The 17,057-nt window shown below is 24.1% G+C and overlaps 1 protein-coding gene across 1 annotated transcript in view; it reads left to right on the top strand.

The window, feature by feature from the left end:
* Nucleotides 1-2,551: 2,551 nt before the first annotated feature.
* LOC142319721 (homeotic protein spalt-major-like) overlaps nucleotides 2,552-17,057 on the top strand; it is a 504,375-nt gene continuing 489,869 nt past the window's right edge. The window contains exon 1 of the mRNA XM_075357316.1: nucleotides 2,552-2,958. Within this exon, the coding sequence (XP_075213431.1) occupies nucleotides 2,877-2,958 (82 nt within the window). The 5' untranslated portion in view covers nucleotides 2,552-2,876. The remainder of the gene's footprint in view (nucleotides 2,959-17,057) is intronic.

Raw genomic sequence — 17,057 nt, forward strand, 5'->3', positions numbered from 1 at the left:
TAGATAAAAATTTGAATTGATAAGATTTTATTGTAATTAAGTTTTTTTGAAATCTTCAATGAATAAATTGAAATTTTATATATATATATTTTTTAAATTTATTTTTATAAATTAGTTTTACTTTTTTGTTATCATAATTGGTTAGCGTCAGAGGTTTTTAATATATTCATAAATTAACATCATTATGATATTCAAAATATTTTGGCGCAGAAACTCAAGAAAGTTTATTGAAAAAATTTAAATAAAAAAACAAATAGCTCTCAAACAATTTCCTACATTTCAATGAAGATCTTAGCTAACGATCGGTAATAATGTTTGTGTTCTTTATCCGTATTTCTTTTCTAATTTTATAAAATCGCATATTTTCCATTTTTGCGATTCTTACAAAAGTTTTATTTCAATTAGTTTCCAAATTCTTATAAGCAAATTTTAAAAAAATTAATTGAAATTCTTAACGTAAAAAATAATATATTGCAGCAATAAAGATTAATATCAGCGTTAGCTGATGGCTCGGAAATAGTCTCTTAAAATTTTTTTATCATTTTTCATTAATTTTATAATATTTATTAAGATGCAAGCTTCTCGCATTTGACTGTTTTGCATAGTATTTTTTTTTTTCTTATAAGAGCATTTTTTATAAAAGCAGTTGTTTTGGGCTACTGGTTTTAAATAATGATAAAACAGAAATATATATAAATTGCAATATAGAAAACCAATACTTAGCGATTAAAGCGGTTGGGGAAAATAGAAAGTTATCTCTTAAAATTTTTTTTAGATAAACAGTCTTAATTTTCGGTAAAAAATCTCTTATGTATTTTGTGTAAATAAACTTGAAACAGGATTATTAGTAGTAAACATCGTTTAAAAAAATAAAAATGCAACAATCTAAATTTATCATTTTGTTGAAGAATAACCTGCAGTTTGAACTTTTTTTTTATTACCTACGGATCAAACTGGGAATCTAAAAATATATATATATATTTTTTTTTTTTAAGTAGATTAATTAATATTTTATTTAATTTCATAAAGTCAAATTAAAATAAAATTCTACAAAGTAATTATAACGTATTAATGAACTGCCTTTTTAAAAGATTTACATTGCATGGATCGAAATTAAGAGTATTAAAAATTACTGAAATTCAATTAAATAAAAAATAAATTTGATTAAGTAAAATATTTAATTATATTTTAAAGCCATTCATTTGATTAAATTTGATTGTGGTTTTTTTTTACAAAATTTTATCAATATTTAAATTAAGTCTTGAAAATGAGTGATGACCTTGAGGAATTCTATTTAAATAGAAATTAATGTTTACTATTTGAGTAAACGTTACAGGATTTTTTAAATGAAAATAGTGGCGAAAATTTTGGAACTAAACAACCAAAACCTTGTAAAATAACTGACCAATAAACATATAAGGATTTTCATAAATTCATTAACTAAGTTTCAGTTTTTTTTTCAATAAAATAAAATATTTTTTCAATATTTTAAATAATACAATCTTTTTCAAATAAGCTTACGTGTTACCTTTGTAGTGTATACGTCAATGTTAAATAATAAGTCCAAAAAAATGTGTAAATACAATTATATAATATTTACATTATCAGTAATATTTATCATTTATTTAAAAATAATCTTAATTATTAGATATAAACTTAAACGAATCGAATAGACTTTTCCTTAAACTGTTTTTATTTATTTTTTCTTTTCGTTGTAAATAATATTGCGTTTTAAAATTAAAAGTAAGTGATTTTAAGCCGGATAGGTAGATATGAGAGGTATTCCAGTAAATATAATAATTGTTTTGTTGAAATAAAGAGTTGATGTTCGAGTGATGAGTTAAGTCGATAAATAAAAAAGCAGTTTATTTTATATTATATCCTTATTTGATGTTGTAATGAACATAAAGACCGGCGGCTTGCTATATAGCCGGTATCCAACTATGGAATCATGGCATCGCGTCAGCTTACGTTATAAACAGAAAACAGTCTGTATAAGCTAAGGAAACAATTCACTCGGAGAGGTAGTGTGCCTTATTAAGGGGGGAAGGGGGAAATAGCGTTGTTGAGGTTTATAGTGTGGATGAATGGTCCCCCGCCCGGCCACCCCCCGAGATAGCAGACTCTGACTGGTCCCCTTCGGACACGCCCGGCAACAATGCGTAGCCGGCAGTTTATTGTTACGTCCGCATCGATTTTATTACTTGTCGCTTTCATTTCGACGACGGACGATATTCGATGTTCAAATCTCGACGATGTTGACGATCGCTTTTTAAACAGTATGTTAGACTCGAACGCAGTCGGTGATCGTCGCTCGCGTAGCCACGACACACGTTAACCGGTAGGGAGTTTAGTTGTAAAGAATCACATTGACAAGCGCAGAGCTGGCTGCGCCGCCCAGCGGTAAAGAGACGAAGCGACCGCCCCGTATCCGCCGAATCGTTACGATGTGTAACGAAGCCGTACGAAGGTTGTTGAGCTCCGTGTAGATTATTTGACGCGCGCACTCACGACAGAACGCGGACTCCTAGTGCCGAGAGTAGTAGACTTGGTCGCGGTGCATGCATTGCTAACTGCTTGCTGCATGGTATCCGCCGCGCAGCTATTATCATATCCATATTTATGTGTGTGCGCGAGCATCCACCAGCTGCCCGCCCGACCGGGAACAACGTCATAATCTGTGGACCGCCGCCGATATTGATAATAATACATAAGTGACCTGCGCACTATCACCGACATGTGGAGGAGCAGATATTGAAGAAGGAGAGAAGAAGAAGTACAGGAGGGTGGGCGCAACAAATCCAAGAAGAGGAAAAAGAAGAAGATAGGGAGAAGTAAGAAGGAACAGAAAATATTGTTTGTCATTTCTGTGGGAGATGTCTCGCCGGAAACAGGCGCGGCCCATCCGCGTGCTGGAGTCCGAAGACGGCCTGGAGACATCGGTGCCCTCTTTGCCCGGTGAGTAACACACACGTAACAAGTGAAGTGATAAGTTACCTCATCTGATGATGTGTTGTTAAATAAGTGTTGTTAGTGTTAAGTGTTTTAATGCTTCATCAATCGCCAACCACTACATATTCGTTATGTAAATGTTTAGTAGTGTTCCTAAAGCAACCGATCTCTATCGTCCGTTGGATTAATATATAATTTTTATTTGTTTATATATGTCAACCGAACGACAGGTTACAGAGTTAATTCCGTAAATATTATACGATGTAAAAACCATAATTCGTGAATTTTTTTTTTTTATATAAAATTTTTTTTCAAAATTATTTATCGGGAAAGGTAAATCAAATTTAATTTAAAAATATATATATATATATATTATTAGATGCGAATAGATTCTCGTAAAACCCGTGGAGATTTTAATACTTATTTTTAAAAAAAATATTTGATTTTTTTTTCTGTAGGCTAACAAAATTATTTACGGGTGATGTTGAAGTGATTTTTTTTACTTCTGATTCTTTATTTATTATTGTTTCGTTTTAAACAGGTGTTCGTTTTATTTATGTCAAAATGGAATAAAATTATAGTGATGATAATACATTTAAAGCAGTGCAGTGAAAATTTACTGGTGCTGAAATTGTGTTGTCCTCAACCCGTGTCGACACCGCGTGTCTTTTTCTACAACCAGCGCTACACACTTCTTTGTCAATTCCACATCTGTCCATCCTTATCTTAGTCAATCTTTTTTTATTTCTTATTTAATTTATAAAAAGTAAATCTTCGTTAATATTTTCTACATATTATTGTTATTATTATCGCGAATCATTACTTCGATAATTTAATAAAATTAAAAAAAAATATGTGCAATTTTTGTTACCGCGTGCCAGATTTAAACAATTATTTTAATTATTAAAAAGAAAATTAAAGAATAAATATTATATATAATAATAATAAAAATAATACTAATAAATAATATTGCATTTTGAATTATAATCGTTAATTTTATATAAAGTGAATAACAATTTTTCCGTGATTTTAATTTTAATATTTTTCTTAAATTACTTTGTGAATTTGTTTAATTAAATATCTGTTATTTACGGTTATTATTATGACTTTAAAATATAATAAATAATACTTTACAATAAAAAAAAACATAATTTCAGTAATTCTTATTATATTTGCGTATAGGCCCAAAACAATTAGAAAAATTTAATTTATCTGTGTTAAAAAACCTCAAATATTAGGTTTTATTTTCAAAAGATGAATTATCTCATTCGGATAATTTTCAATACCGTTATTGTAAAATTTTTACTACAAGTTTTTTTAATATTTGAAAACTCTATTAAAAATATTAATAACGTTATGTAAGTTAAATACCGTTAAGTTAGGCTATTCATTATTAATTTATCGCGTAATATTTTAATTAATCCTATATAAGTAACTTTAAAAATTTCAATCAATTTTTTTAAAAACCAAAAAATAATAATTATTTTAATTTCTTCGCAGATCTTTTGATATATTATTTAATTTTTATATTTTTTGAGCATTAAAATAATGTATTACCATTTTACCGATTGACGTATCACTCTTGACTTATTTACAATATTTAAAAAAAAATAAATTATCTAACGAATTTTAATCAAAAATATATTGTCTAATGTTCTTCCAGCAGTTCATGTAAGTAATTTTTTTTTTTTTTTTTTATTTATTTATTTTAATACTATAAGAGAGAATTTATTTCAACTAAGTTAACGATTATTTTGGGGGACAAACCGATTTATTTACAATAAATATAAATTTTTTTCAAATATACTTAATTCATAATTGCTAACAAATAATTTCTTTCTTGGATTAATTCAATGGTGTTATTTTAAAAATTGTTTTTTTTTTTACATTTTTTGTTTTTTTTTACGTTATATGAACCAGTATTGGGTAGAATGAATATTTTATCGTTTATAATTCTGTAAAACAAATTTAAATATCAACATTAAAGGTGACAATACTGCAGTAAAATTATTACAAAAATATTTTTCAATAATATACACGTCCAATTATTTAATTTTTTTTTCATAATAAATAGTTTTATTCTGAAAAAATTATTGTAGCCTATTTTGGCGGTTGAAAACGTTTTTAATAGTCGGTAATAATTTGATTATTAATTTTTATTACCATGTTATAAATTATTGTTCTTTATAATAATATTTATGTTGCATTTAGCATGAGAAAACGTTACATAAAATCTGTGAAATATTAATCTAAAACATTAAAAAAATAGTTTTTTTTTTTTTTTTTTTTTAATAAAACTTAGTGTTGATAAAGTTTATAAATACGCAAAAATAACATTTTGTATTATATTTTTATTGTAATGTCAGTTTAGTTACATTAATGTTCTTTAAAAATCTAAATTTTAATAAATTTAAAATTATATCTTCAAATGAAATAATTAAATTCCTAATTCCCAGCTTTTAAATGTCTGAAAATAATTGTAAAATTGATTTTTTGTTTGTTTTATCTTTCAAGTAAATGTGGAATCTCATTCTATTATATTTATATAATATTTAAAAAAAATAATAATACGCGTTTATTTATCAACGAGGTATTTCATTATTTTATTTTATACTTTGAAATTTTCACAATTTATGTGCAACCAAAATGAACAAATAAAGGTATAGTTTAATAGAAAAATATGAAATTCATAAATTTATAATTATAAAATGTTTGTGTGCTAAAACATTTAATTTTTAAAGTGTATGGAAAGGTTTTATTTAAATTTATCAGTAAATTTAAAAATATAAATCATTCTACAAAAATTAAGCAACCGATAAATTTTTTAAAAAGAAAGTATTAAAATTAGTATAATTTATTGATTATATTTAAAGTTATGGGTCACTAATTCACGGTTTTGTCTCGACATATTATCATTAAAATAGATTTTGTTATGAGATATTTTGTTATTTGGTTTATTAATTTATAATATACATTATCACGCATTTTGATATAACACGTGTTGTATTGTGTTAGACTGCTCAATTGACCGTCCATATGTACTCTGTAAATTAAATTGTTCAGAGGTCTTTAAAAAAAAAATATGAACAGTTCAAGAACTATTTAACGCATAGAAATATTTTAATATAACTTCGATCGAACTGTATAATTAATTTAAGTTCTCCGTTCTCTGCCGTTACTATTTACAAAGAATGCTCACAAATTAATTGTAATATCTATTTTTACTCTTACCGTTAATTAATCCCTTATGACTTGATTATCTTATTGTAATTATTCTTACAAATCTATTTAGTATTTTTAATCAATTATGAACAAAACTTTTGTGGTTTTATGTAAAATATAATTGGCTACTTTATTTTCTAAACGTTATTGTTTCTTTCTTTCTTTTAATTTCTTTAAAGAAATATAGCCAAATTTTTATATTTTAGCAAAAATGACAATTTCAATTTTACAAGAGATAAAACAAATTTATACTAAAAATATAATTAGAAACATTAATTTACAAAAAAAAAAATTCTTTATTAATAATATACAATAAAATAATTTGGTACTTACGTATTAGCCCGTTGACCAATAAATTCCAAACTTTTGGGTTATTGTTAATATTACACAATATAACCATTACATTACCATTTTTATGACCGTTTATTTATTTTACAAATATAAATTGACCAAACTTTACCTCCGTTCACTAACCTTGACTAATTAACACAGTAATGTTTTGAGTATATTTAAAAAAAAATAAATTCAGTAATTATTGCAATTATTTATTATTTAAATAATCAAAATATTACTGTTAATTAGTCAGCGAAGCGAGCGTAGGTTAAATTTCGTTAATTTATATTGATAATTATAAGCAATAATACTTATTTTTTTAATATGTAAAATATGTTAATAATCCCGTAACTTTGAAGTATTTTAAAAGTTACGGGATTATTAACATATTTTATCATTATGGTTATGGTTGACAAGCTAATACGTAGGTAAGTACCAATAATTTTTATTTAAATTATAAAATAATCGATTAATGAATTAATGATTTTTTTTTTGTACAGAGTAATAAATATTATTATTTTTTATTAATTAATTAATATAATTTAATTATTCTCATTATAAAATATTAAACGTAAATAAGCTTCACACGTTTTTAATAACTATTAAACATTTTTAATTTGCAAAAAAATCTCAAAAAAAATTAAATTTTTTACGATATATTTAACGGGGGAAAATTATGAAAAGATAAAATTTATTTTACAGTTTTGAAGATGTAGTTAGTTGTATGTTGCAGGAAATATCAATTAAATATATTTTTTAAGAGTTTTAAATAAAATAAAAAACACATCAATAGATTAGTATTATAAGAGGTTTTCTTAACAAATTTCTTTCATTTTTAACCCTTTATATTTTATAGCCTGAATTATTAATTTCTCTTTGTAAAATAAAAAAAAATTACGTAAAAAAACTCTAATTATTTATTTCTATATTATTTCATATATTTTTTTATAATAATCATTTATTTATATAAAATTTTTCATATATAGGCTAATTTATATATTTTTATGCATCTCGGAAAAAAAAAAGATATAATGTTATATGGGTAGTTGAAAATAAATTAAACTGAACAGTTAAACGTTTGCTTCATAGGTTGCGGTTTATATGCTGTGTATTAATAAAATTTTAGATTTATTGTGGCGTATAATATTAATTTATGTTTTTTGATTATATTATTTCAAAGAACAATCACTGTTTGTTACTTTTTTACGCTCAGCTGATCATCGGCATATGTTAATAATATGAATTAACTACAACATATATAAACTTAAAATCTGTTTAACACATGTCATGTTTATTAATTCTTTGAACCATGCGTTCGAGTATATTACTGTTTCTTTATTTTTTTTGGAAATTACAGTTTTATTAACTAATTAATTTATAATATAATGTTTTCAATTGTTTCTTTTATTTTCTACGTTAAGTCGTTTAAATTAAACGAGTATTTCCTTTCTTTTTTAGTTTTTTTTTTTTAATGATTTGAAATACGTTGAACGAAATGTGGTTAAGTTCAGAATGACCGTTTTTGTCACTGGACCTATGCCAAATGTCTAGCCGTTCTGTAGCCGACTTGTCGTCGATTCCCAGCCGTTCTATCTCCTATGCACAATAAACGTGCATAAGAGATACAACATTGTGGGAGAAACGTGTATCTGTTATTGATACTTTTAAAGTTAAACGTTCGCTGCTATCAAGCGCGACCGTGACACTCGTGGGTTACGTCAGGAATACGAATAGATCCCGCATTTTGTTTTGTCATTAATAGTTTATTCGTAGTCCTAATATATAAATACGTTTAACTTAACGTAGCTATGTAAAGTCTCCCCTTCCGACAATACTACGTTGCGGTAATTTTTTTTAACGCTATTTAAAATGATTTACTAGAAAATACCTTTAACACCGAAATACTTCTCAGCGGGACATTACGCTTTAAAAAGTTTTTTAAACATTTCTATTACAAACTTTCAATGTAGACAACAGTTTTTTGTTTAATTCAAACATCACTTACTCTTTTTACAGATAAGTTATAATAATAAACACGTGTGTTCTTTTGAAATAAAATATTTTTAAATACCTAAACACTTAACAAATGTATGTATATAATACAAAATTAAACAAAAAACCCAGCACCTATGTATATCTCATTAACTCTTCTTTTTTTTCTACTAATATCTACATTAATTAGTATTTTTAGTTTTTATGGTTCCTTTAGTTTTAAAAACCGTTTTCTAAATAAATAAATTTTATATTTATTACTTCCAATACACGTTATTTATTGTTCGATCGAGTTAAAATAATTTTTCCTTGTATTTCAATAATATATTTTTCTATTTATTTTTAATTTATATGTTTATATTTTAAAATGTTGAAGTATTAAATAAATTTCATACAATATGACTGAAACATTAAAATAGTTTGTATTTGAATTGTTTTTAAAATAGGATTTATTTACATCAGAGCATTTCGTTTTAAATTTTAAAGGTATTTTCTTTAAATAAATTTGTTACGTTTTTTTTTTTTTCACTGACGTATGTTAAAATATATATAAATTTATTTTTAATTAAAAGAGCTAAGGTGTTTTTTATTAATGTTAAAATGTTCATTAAAAATTACAAAGGATTCATTTTTTTTAATTAATGGAAGTGATAATTCAAAAATATATTTTAGTACTAATTAACAACATCTTTTTCATTGAAATTATTTCTGGTATTATTTTAATATCCTGTGTATTTCGTGTCCGATTTCTATAAGGTAATTTCAAAAAAGTTGATTTTGTTTTTATATAATCATGTATTATGTATTTGTGATTAAAGGGTACGTCCAGTCTGCCCGATGTAGTTTTAAGCGCATATTAATTTATATATTCCTAGATTACTACATTTGTCAGTTTGTTTTATTTGTTTGCTAACCTTGATATTTTTTTTTATAGAAAAAAAGTGATTATCTTACCTAAATGTATTTCAAAATGTGCATGTGCATTATTTTGTTCAATGTATTATGTTTTTTCTAATAATTAGACTTGTTTTTTGCTTTGTTCTGTATATTACAAAGTATCTTGTCTATAAATGTAATTGAATACTTATTGACCTAAACTATGATTTTTTATCTTATATTAATTTTTCCCTCTAGTTATCGATTGACAGATGTAGTTAAAAGCAGATGGTTAAAAAGATTAATATGCTAATTTTCCCCGTAAACCTTAAAAATTAAAAGATAACGCAATGTTTAAGTTATATAAAGTTTATAAACACACATAATTTAAGAAGACTAACACACTATATATAGAACAAATTAAATTAAATACTAATAATTTTCCATAATTTATGACGGCAACAATAATATCAGTGAAAAAATGCAGCTTTGAAAAATCGTTTTGTAGGAAAACAATTTTCAGTAATTTTTAAGTGAATCGTTTATATATATATTTTTAACTACTATCACCATGTATCACGTTGTTCAAAGAAAAACGTATCGGCCATTTTATCATATTAATACATTAACTATTTCTCTGTCGTAGAAAATACATTAATTTGATTTTTTTATAATTTACATTTTTTTAAATAGTATAGCAAAACAGATATTTTTTTGAAATTTTAGAATGTCACTGTGAAGAAAACATATTTATTTACAACAAAATTTAACTTTGCAATCTGTATGCAGGAGGGTTTTTTTAATATATTCAATTATAATTATGTACAATACAAATTTTAGTTCTGTAAACGAATTCGATTTTGGTTTCCTTTCTTTTTTGATCTTTTTGGAATTTATTTCAAAGTTTAAAACTGGAAATAATTTTCTATTAATTCAAATCACTGAAAATACATAATAATCGGAATTTGTATTCCAGTGAAAATAAGTAAAAAGCAAATATACTTTTTTTTGTATAAATAAGTTATTGAATTTTTTTTACTGTCGAGTAAACCAGAGTTAACGGAATATTATATTGTATAGGATATTTTTAATTATTTTTGTTTTGAATTGAATAAAAATTCCATTGATAATGTTGTATTTCATAATTAAAACGGTTTTAGGTGAACTGACTTATGTCAAAATCATATTTAACTTGTAATTAGATAAAAGACAAGAAGAAATCTGTACCAGGCTTACTAAAGGAAAATAGGATGTCATTCTTTTCTGCTTTTCTTAACTATATTGATGCACACCGTTCTGCTATATATTCATAATTTAATCAGATTTTTAAAAAAATGTTAATTCTAGCTTGATATTATTTATACAAATAACAATTTTTTTCAAAATAAATCTTCGTAAATTATAAATTATCTTTTGTTTATTTTGTAATTAAATAGTTTACAAACTATATAAAGGATTATCGTTTATTTTAAAAATATTTTTATATAAACTGGAATATTGTCAGGGGTTATTCATTTTTGTTAATATTTTTGCATGTTGTTTTTTTTTTTAATTAATTAAAGTAGATATAATTAATTTTACTTTTACAAGTTAAATCTTATTTGTTACAATGTGTTAAATCTATGTTTATAAAAATATTTTTCACGTCTAATCCTGTATTTTAAACTAAAATTAAAATACTTTTTTCCGAAATTTATTTTTTTTTAAATTTAGACAATTCCAATTAAATTTATTTAATAAAAACGATGTGAACAAAACCTTTTTTTTAATACCATTTTCTTTATTAATGTTTTGGTTTTATATTTGAATAATAATAAAAGAAATACTTTATTTATATAATTTAAAAAAGCTAAATAAAATATTTTATTTAATATAACTGAAAATATTTGATAAAATTCAACATGGAGTTAAAAGTTTAATAATATCAAGCAAAAAAAAAATTAAAATACAAAAAGCTAACCGTTAATTATGAATTTTTAAAAAACTATTATCAGCTCAAAAACCACTTTCAAATTAACAGTCAAAGATTTGTGTGTGCGCGTGTTGTGTGCATATATATATAAAATAAACTTCTCGATAGTTAATGTAATAGACAACAAATATTTTATTTTAACTCTAGGAAACACAAATATTATATAATATTATATTATTATACAAAAATAAACAAAATACAAAAAAAATAATAAAACAAAGTATCGCTCTAAATTCGAAGGTTCCTTAACTATAACTGAAAAGATAATCTACTAAATCAAATGTTAAACAATATTGAACTGGTCTTACAATTCAGCCAAACTGGAAATTTGATTTATATATACCAAAATAGCAATTCTTTTACACAATAAAATCTAATCCTACATATGAATATTATATCAATCCATTTAAATCAGATAAAATATACTAAATTATACTATCATATACATTACTTAAATCATTAATATCCGTTCTGTTGTTAACAGAATTTTTACATTTGAAAATAAGAATCATTTCAAGTATCAACCTCCTAGTATTGTTTATAATCTAAAATTTTGACTTGTTCATAATTAAAATTGTGTTTATTTTGTTTTTCATATTTGGATAAGGCCGTAACTTCATGTTTTCGGTATTTATGAGCATCCAAATGCTTCTTAAAATATTGGGCAGTTTGTCCTATATATTGTCCCTGGCAATCATTACGTTGAATACTTATACTAAGTTGGACTGTTTAAGTTTGTCAATTTGAAGAAAAAGTGGTTAAAATTGTTGAAGTTTTTAAATGCAACTTTGAATTCTTGTTTTAAAATATTTTTTAATTTTTCAGACAAATTTTTGGAATGGTTATATAGGGCTCTCTCCTTATCTGTTTAGTCTCCGGAACAACCGTAAGGTATTACTTCAGAGGTTATGTATGAATGTAAATGAAATGTAGTCTTTTTTACAGTCTCAGTTTGTCTATTCCTGAGATGTGTAGTTAATTACAACCAAAGAACACCGGTATCCACGTATAATATTCAAATCCATATAAAAGTAACTGCCTTTACTAGGATGTAGGAATAGCTTATATAGGGTGTGATATTTGTTTTCATCGTACACCGTAATAATATTATAAAATGGTTATTACCTACAGAGTTATAAAATATTTGTTTATATATATATATATATATTATTCGGATTATTACATTTTCTTTTTAATTATTACATTATTTAATGAAATGGGATCTTATAAAATAGTTTCATTATGAATATAAACGATTTTGATATTTGGTTGTGTTAAAAAAGTTATTGATAGAATAATTCTGGCAAGATTTTTTATTATTCCGTAGAACTAAATTTTAAACAGTGTTTTAACATAGATATTTATTTTTAAGTTTATTTTTTTACGAAGATAAAAACAAAAAATTACAATTAATTGTTTATTTAATGACAATCGATGTAGTTTTGTAATGCGTATGATTTTACAAATAACAAAACTAATAGACAAATATACGTCTAACCTGAATTTCTTTTTAAATACTTTCATTTATGTACGGTTAATATTTTCAGCCGGTTCAGTTAGTTTTAATTTTTTTTTTTATCAGTTAATATAATTTGTTTTTAAGAAAATTATGTTCATTTGTTTATTTGACTGCTGACTTGGATATTTTTTTATAGATTATATGTAGAATACAATACATTATTCACTCGCTGCTAAATAACAATTTTAAAAATAGTTTTTTTAAAATTAATGATTACGCAATTAATGAAAATTAAATTTGTTTTCTTTATATAAATTATATTCATTTTATGTTATAGTATTAAATATATTATATATGAAATGAAGCATAGTAAACTTTAACCCACGAACTATACCATTTTTCTTAATGTACCCCGGTTTATTTGTTTCATTTTTTTTTTCTCGTTTGATATTAAGTATTTTTATAAATATTATTTGCTTTAATAAAAAAATAATGTATATAAAAACATCAATATGATTTTAATTAAATATTAGTTCTGATTTTACATTAATTAATAAAGTATTCTTTTTTTAAACATGAAACAATAAGAGCGTATAAAATTTGTTTTTATTTTTGTTAGACTTTAATTATAGAATATAAAACATTTAAAAATTAAATTATCTTTAAATAATATAATGTGTTGGTTAAAATAATATTCATAACTTTATTATCTGTTTTACTAATCAATAGCTTTTAAAACTGATTGGACCTTTTTTTCATTTATTTTTCTACTACAGTTATATATTTTGTAAATGTACGAATGTAATAACGAAATTCGATTAATTTTTTAATTTTACCTAGTAATTTTATTAATGAAGGAACTTAGCTATCAAGTATTATGAAATATTTCCAGAATTAAAAAAGATTTTTCCATTGATTTTTTATTAATAAATATCCTTCCATTTTCTCTTTGATTATGAGAAACTCGATTATAAAATTTATTGAATTGATAGATAAATCATTATTACTTATCATTGACCAGGGAAAAAAATCATGTACACACTACTATATTCTGTAGAAAATTTTATAAGCTGATCTTTCTTATTCAATATTTAAATTTTCATAGCCGTTAATGTTCGATTTCTTTAAAGTAAAAAGAAATTTTCTCATTTTATAAGTAGGCTATTTTGTTATGTTTAAATATATTATGTTAAATAATTATGTTTTAAATATATTAACAATTCGTTATTACGCTTCGTTTATGCTTATTTTTCTGTTTCTTTTTATTTTTATACACTTAATAAGATTCTGCGATAATAAAATCACTAAATAATTTTTTTGTTTTTAAATTAATTTTTTTTAAATATTTTTATTTATAGTAGCATCAATAATTAAAATCATTAACAACTCATCAATATTTGGATGAATATACCGGTAAACATATAATTTTGAACAGAATCAGGCCGATCATTCCTGAGATGTGTGTTTAATTGAAAATCAACCACCAAAGAATATCGGTATCCACGATATAGTATTTAAATCCGTATAAAATTAAGCGCCTTTACTAGGATTTGAACATTAGAACTCTCAACTCCAAAATCAGCTAATTTACGACGAGTTAGACCAACCCGGTTGGTTAAAATCTAAGTTTAATTTTTTATTATTAAAGTGAAAAAAAAAATTAATAAACGTAAAAAAATTATTTTTATTTTTAAGTTAAAAGAAAAATAAATTAAGAATACAAAACCAAGCCTTTTTTTTTCTTGTCATAATATTTACATCTACACTACAGGTAGCTTTCATCAATGACTAGTTTTCTATATGTGTTACAACGTGGTGATTCTGGCATGAAGTTAAATTGGCGTTTTTTTTCGAAGTAGCTTAAAAAAAAAGTAAAAAAGATTTCTCTCTAATGTATGAAAATAATTTTTTTGTGTTAGAATAAAGTCGATTATAAAGATTAGAGAAGGATGAACTTAAAAAAAAAAATTTGGGTTACGTCGACTTTATTCTAGTCAAAAATTTATTTAAGCCTAATTGTATTTTTTTTTTTTTTTGTAACCGCTTCTTTTAATTTTCTTGATATAAAAATAATAAATATATAGTGTCCTCCCACAATTTCAAAAACTATATCAGTGATTTGCCAGGTATTTCTTTACAAAATTCCTCCTATTAATAGACAACAGTTGAACATTTTATTAAACAATGATAAATCTTTATAAAGCTGAATTGTCACTGAATGTCTTCTAATGAATGCTGTAATACGATTGTCACGGGATTACATAGCATGAAAAGTGAACGGGAATAAAAAAACTGCAGAACATTTTTTTTTTAAGACTGAAATTGTTGGATTATCAGCGTAATTATGTGAGGAAGTTCCAATCTATTATGTTTTAAATATGTTATATAATTTTTTTTTTAAATAGAAAATCGTGTTATTTACGTGTTTTTTTAAGTTTTTCAGTTGTTTAACAAGTGATTTTCGAAGTCGAAGGTTCTGAGGTTTCTAGGAAAAGTTAGTTACTTTTTATACGGATTTGAGTACTAAACATAGTGTCCTCCCACAATTTCAAAAAAAAAAATTATATTATTTATGTGCCCGGTATTTCTTATAGCGGTGTAATTTGATGATTGGGGTTAAATTAACCACACATCTCAGGAATGGTTGGCCTGAGTTTATACAAAACTATAACTAATTTACATGTCATAAACATCATCCTCTTGTTATTGGGCCTAGGGGAGGTTGTGCATTGTTTATTATTTGAATAGATTGCAACGTACACATTCGGGTTTTTTTTCAAATTGATTTTACATTATTTTCAAAATGTTTTACATTGTTTTCTCCTTCAATAAAAAAAAAAAATTATATTAAATGTTAAGTCTATAAAATAACCACATTTGCTTATCTTATTAATTTTAAAAAATATTTATTTATTTGATGAATGGCATAACAAAAATATACGAAAAACAATCTTAAGTGGCACACACTTATTTGTATAGGTATATGAATCTAATTGTCAGAATTTTCTAATGAACATATTTCAATATTATTAAATAAATTTAAAATATATATATATGTGTGTTTGTGTGTGTGTATTATTTATTTTTAAAAATTATTTATTTCTATATTTAGAAGTATTAGTAATACATTTTTAATACATAAATCATAACTTAAATAAATTCAAAAATTATAAATTCATATACGTCACTAAGAGATATTGGTAGGACAGAATTGACGGTAACAAAAGCAATTTTCTTCTAATAACAGAACTGCATAATCCAAAAATTATGAGATTACTGACTTTACCCGATTTTTTTCTAAAAATATTTTTAAAAAATGTTATTCAAAATAACCAACTTCAAACGAAATGTATATAAAAATATTTTTACGTCTAGACTAGGCAAAATATTTCGAAATTAAATATTTTACAAAATTACATAACATAATCACGTAAAATTATTAATAATAAATTTACTTTAAAACTAATTTATATAAAATTTATGCTAAATAAGTCGGAAAAATCATTATTAGTTTTTTTAATTTTCCTAAATTTTTTATTACAATTACGTAAACGTGATACTACAGATTATATTTCCACCTGATTTATTATGTTTCTTTCTACAGTATTGAATAACTTATAAATTTTATTATTATTTATTTTTTTACAAACAAACAATAAAAACATGGAACTAATAATTCTCTCCTCAGACATATACACTTCAATTTTTTCCCATTTTTAAACCAGAATTATATAAGCAAAGCTTAAATATTTACTTTTATTTTTAAGTATCTTCCACCCACGTTTTGTAAACTCTGTCTTTTCTGTTTAGCCTACGGAACCACCGTAAGGTATTAACTTCAGAGAATGATATGTATGAATATAAATGCATTGTAGTATTGTACAGTCTCAGATCGACCATTTCTGTGATATGTAGTTAATTGAAACTCAACCACCAAAGAACACCGGTATCCAGGATACCGGTGTTCTATTTGAATAGTAGATTCAAAACCATATAAAAGTAACTGCCTTTACTAGGATTTGAATCTTCCATTGAACCTTAGAACTCTCCTTCGAAATCAGCTGATTTGCGACAATAGGTTCACCACTAGACTAACTCGATCGGTTATTCTTTGTAAACTGGAAAAAGTATTAATTTTTATACTTCTTTTTCTTTATTTAAATTTTATTTTATAATATATAAAACAATATTATCATTTATAATCAAACTGTTTTATAAAATAGCTTACGTGAAATTTAATAAATGAACTTT

The sequence above is a fragment of the Lycorma delicatula genome, chromosome 2 (assembly GCF_047948215.1).
Source record: "Lycorma delicatula isolate Av1 chromosome 2, ASM4794821v1, whole genome shotgun sequence".
NCBI classification, from domain to species: Eukaryota; Metazoa; Arthropoda; class Insecta; order Hemiptera; family Fulgoridae; genus Lycorma; species Lycorma delicatula.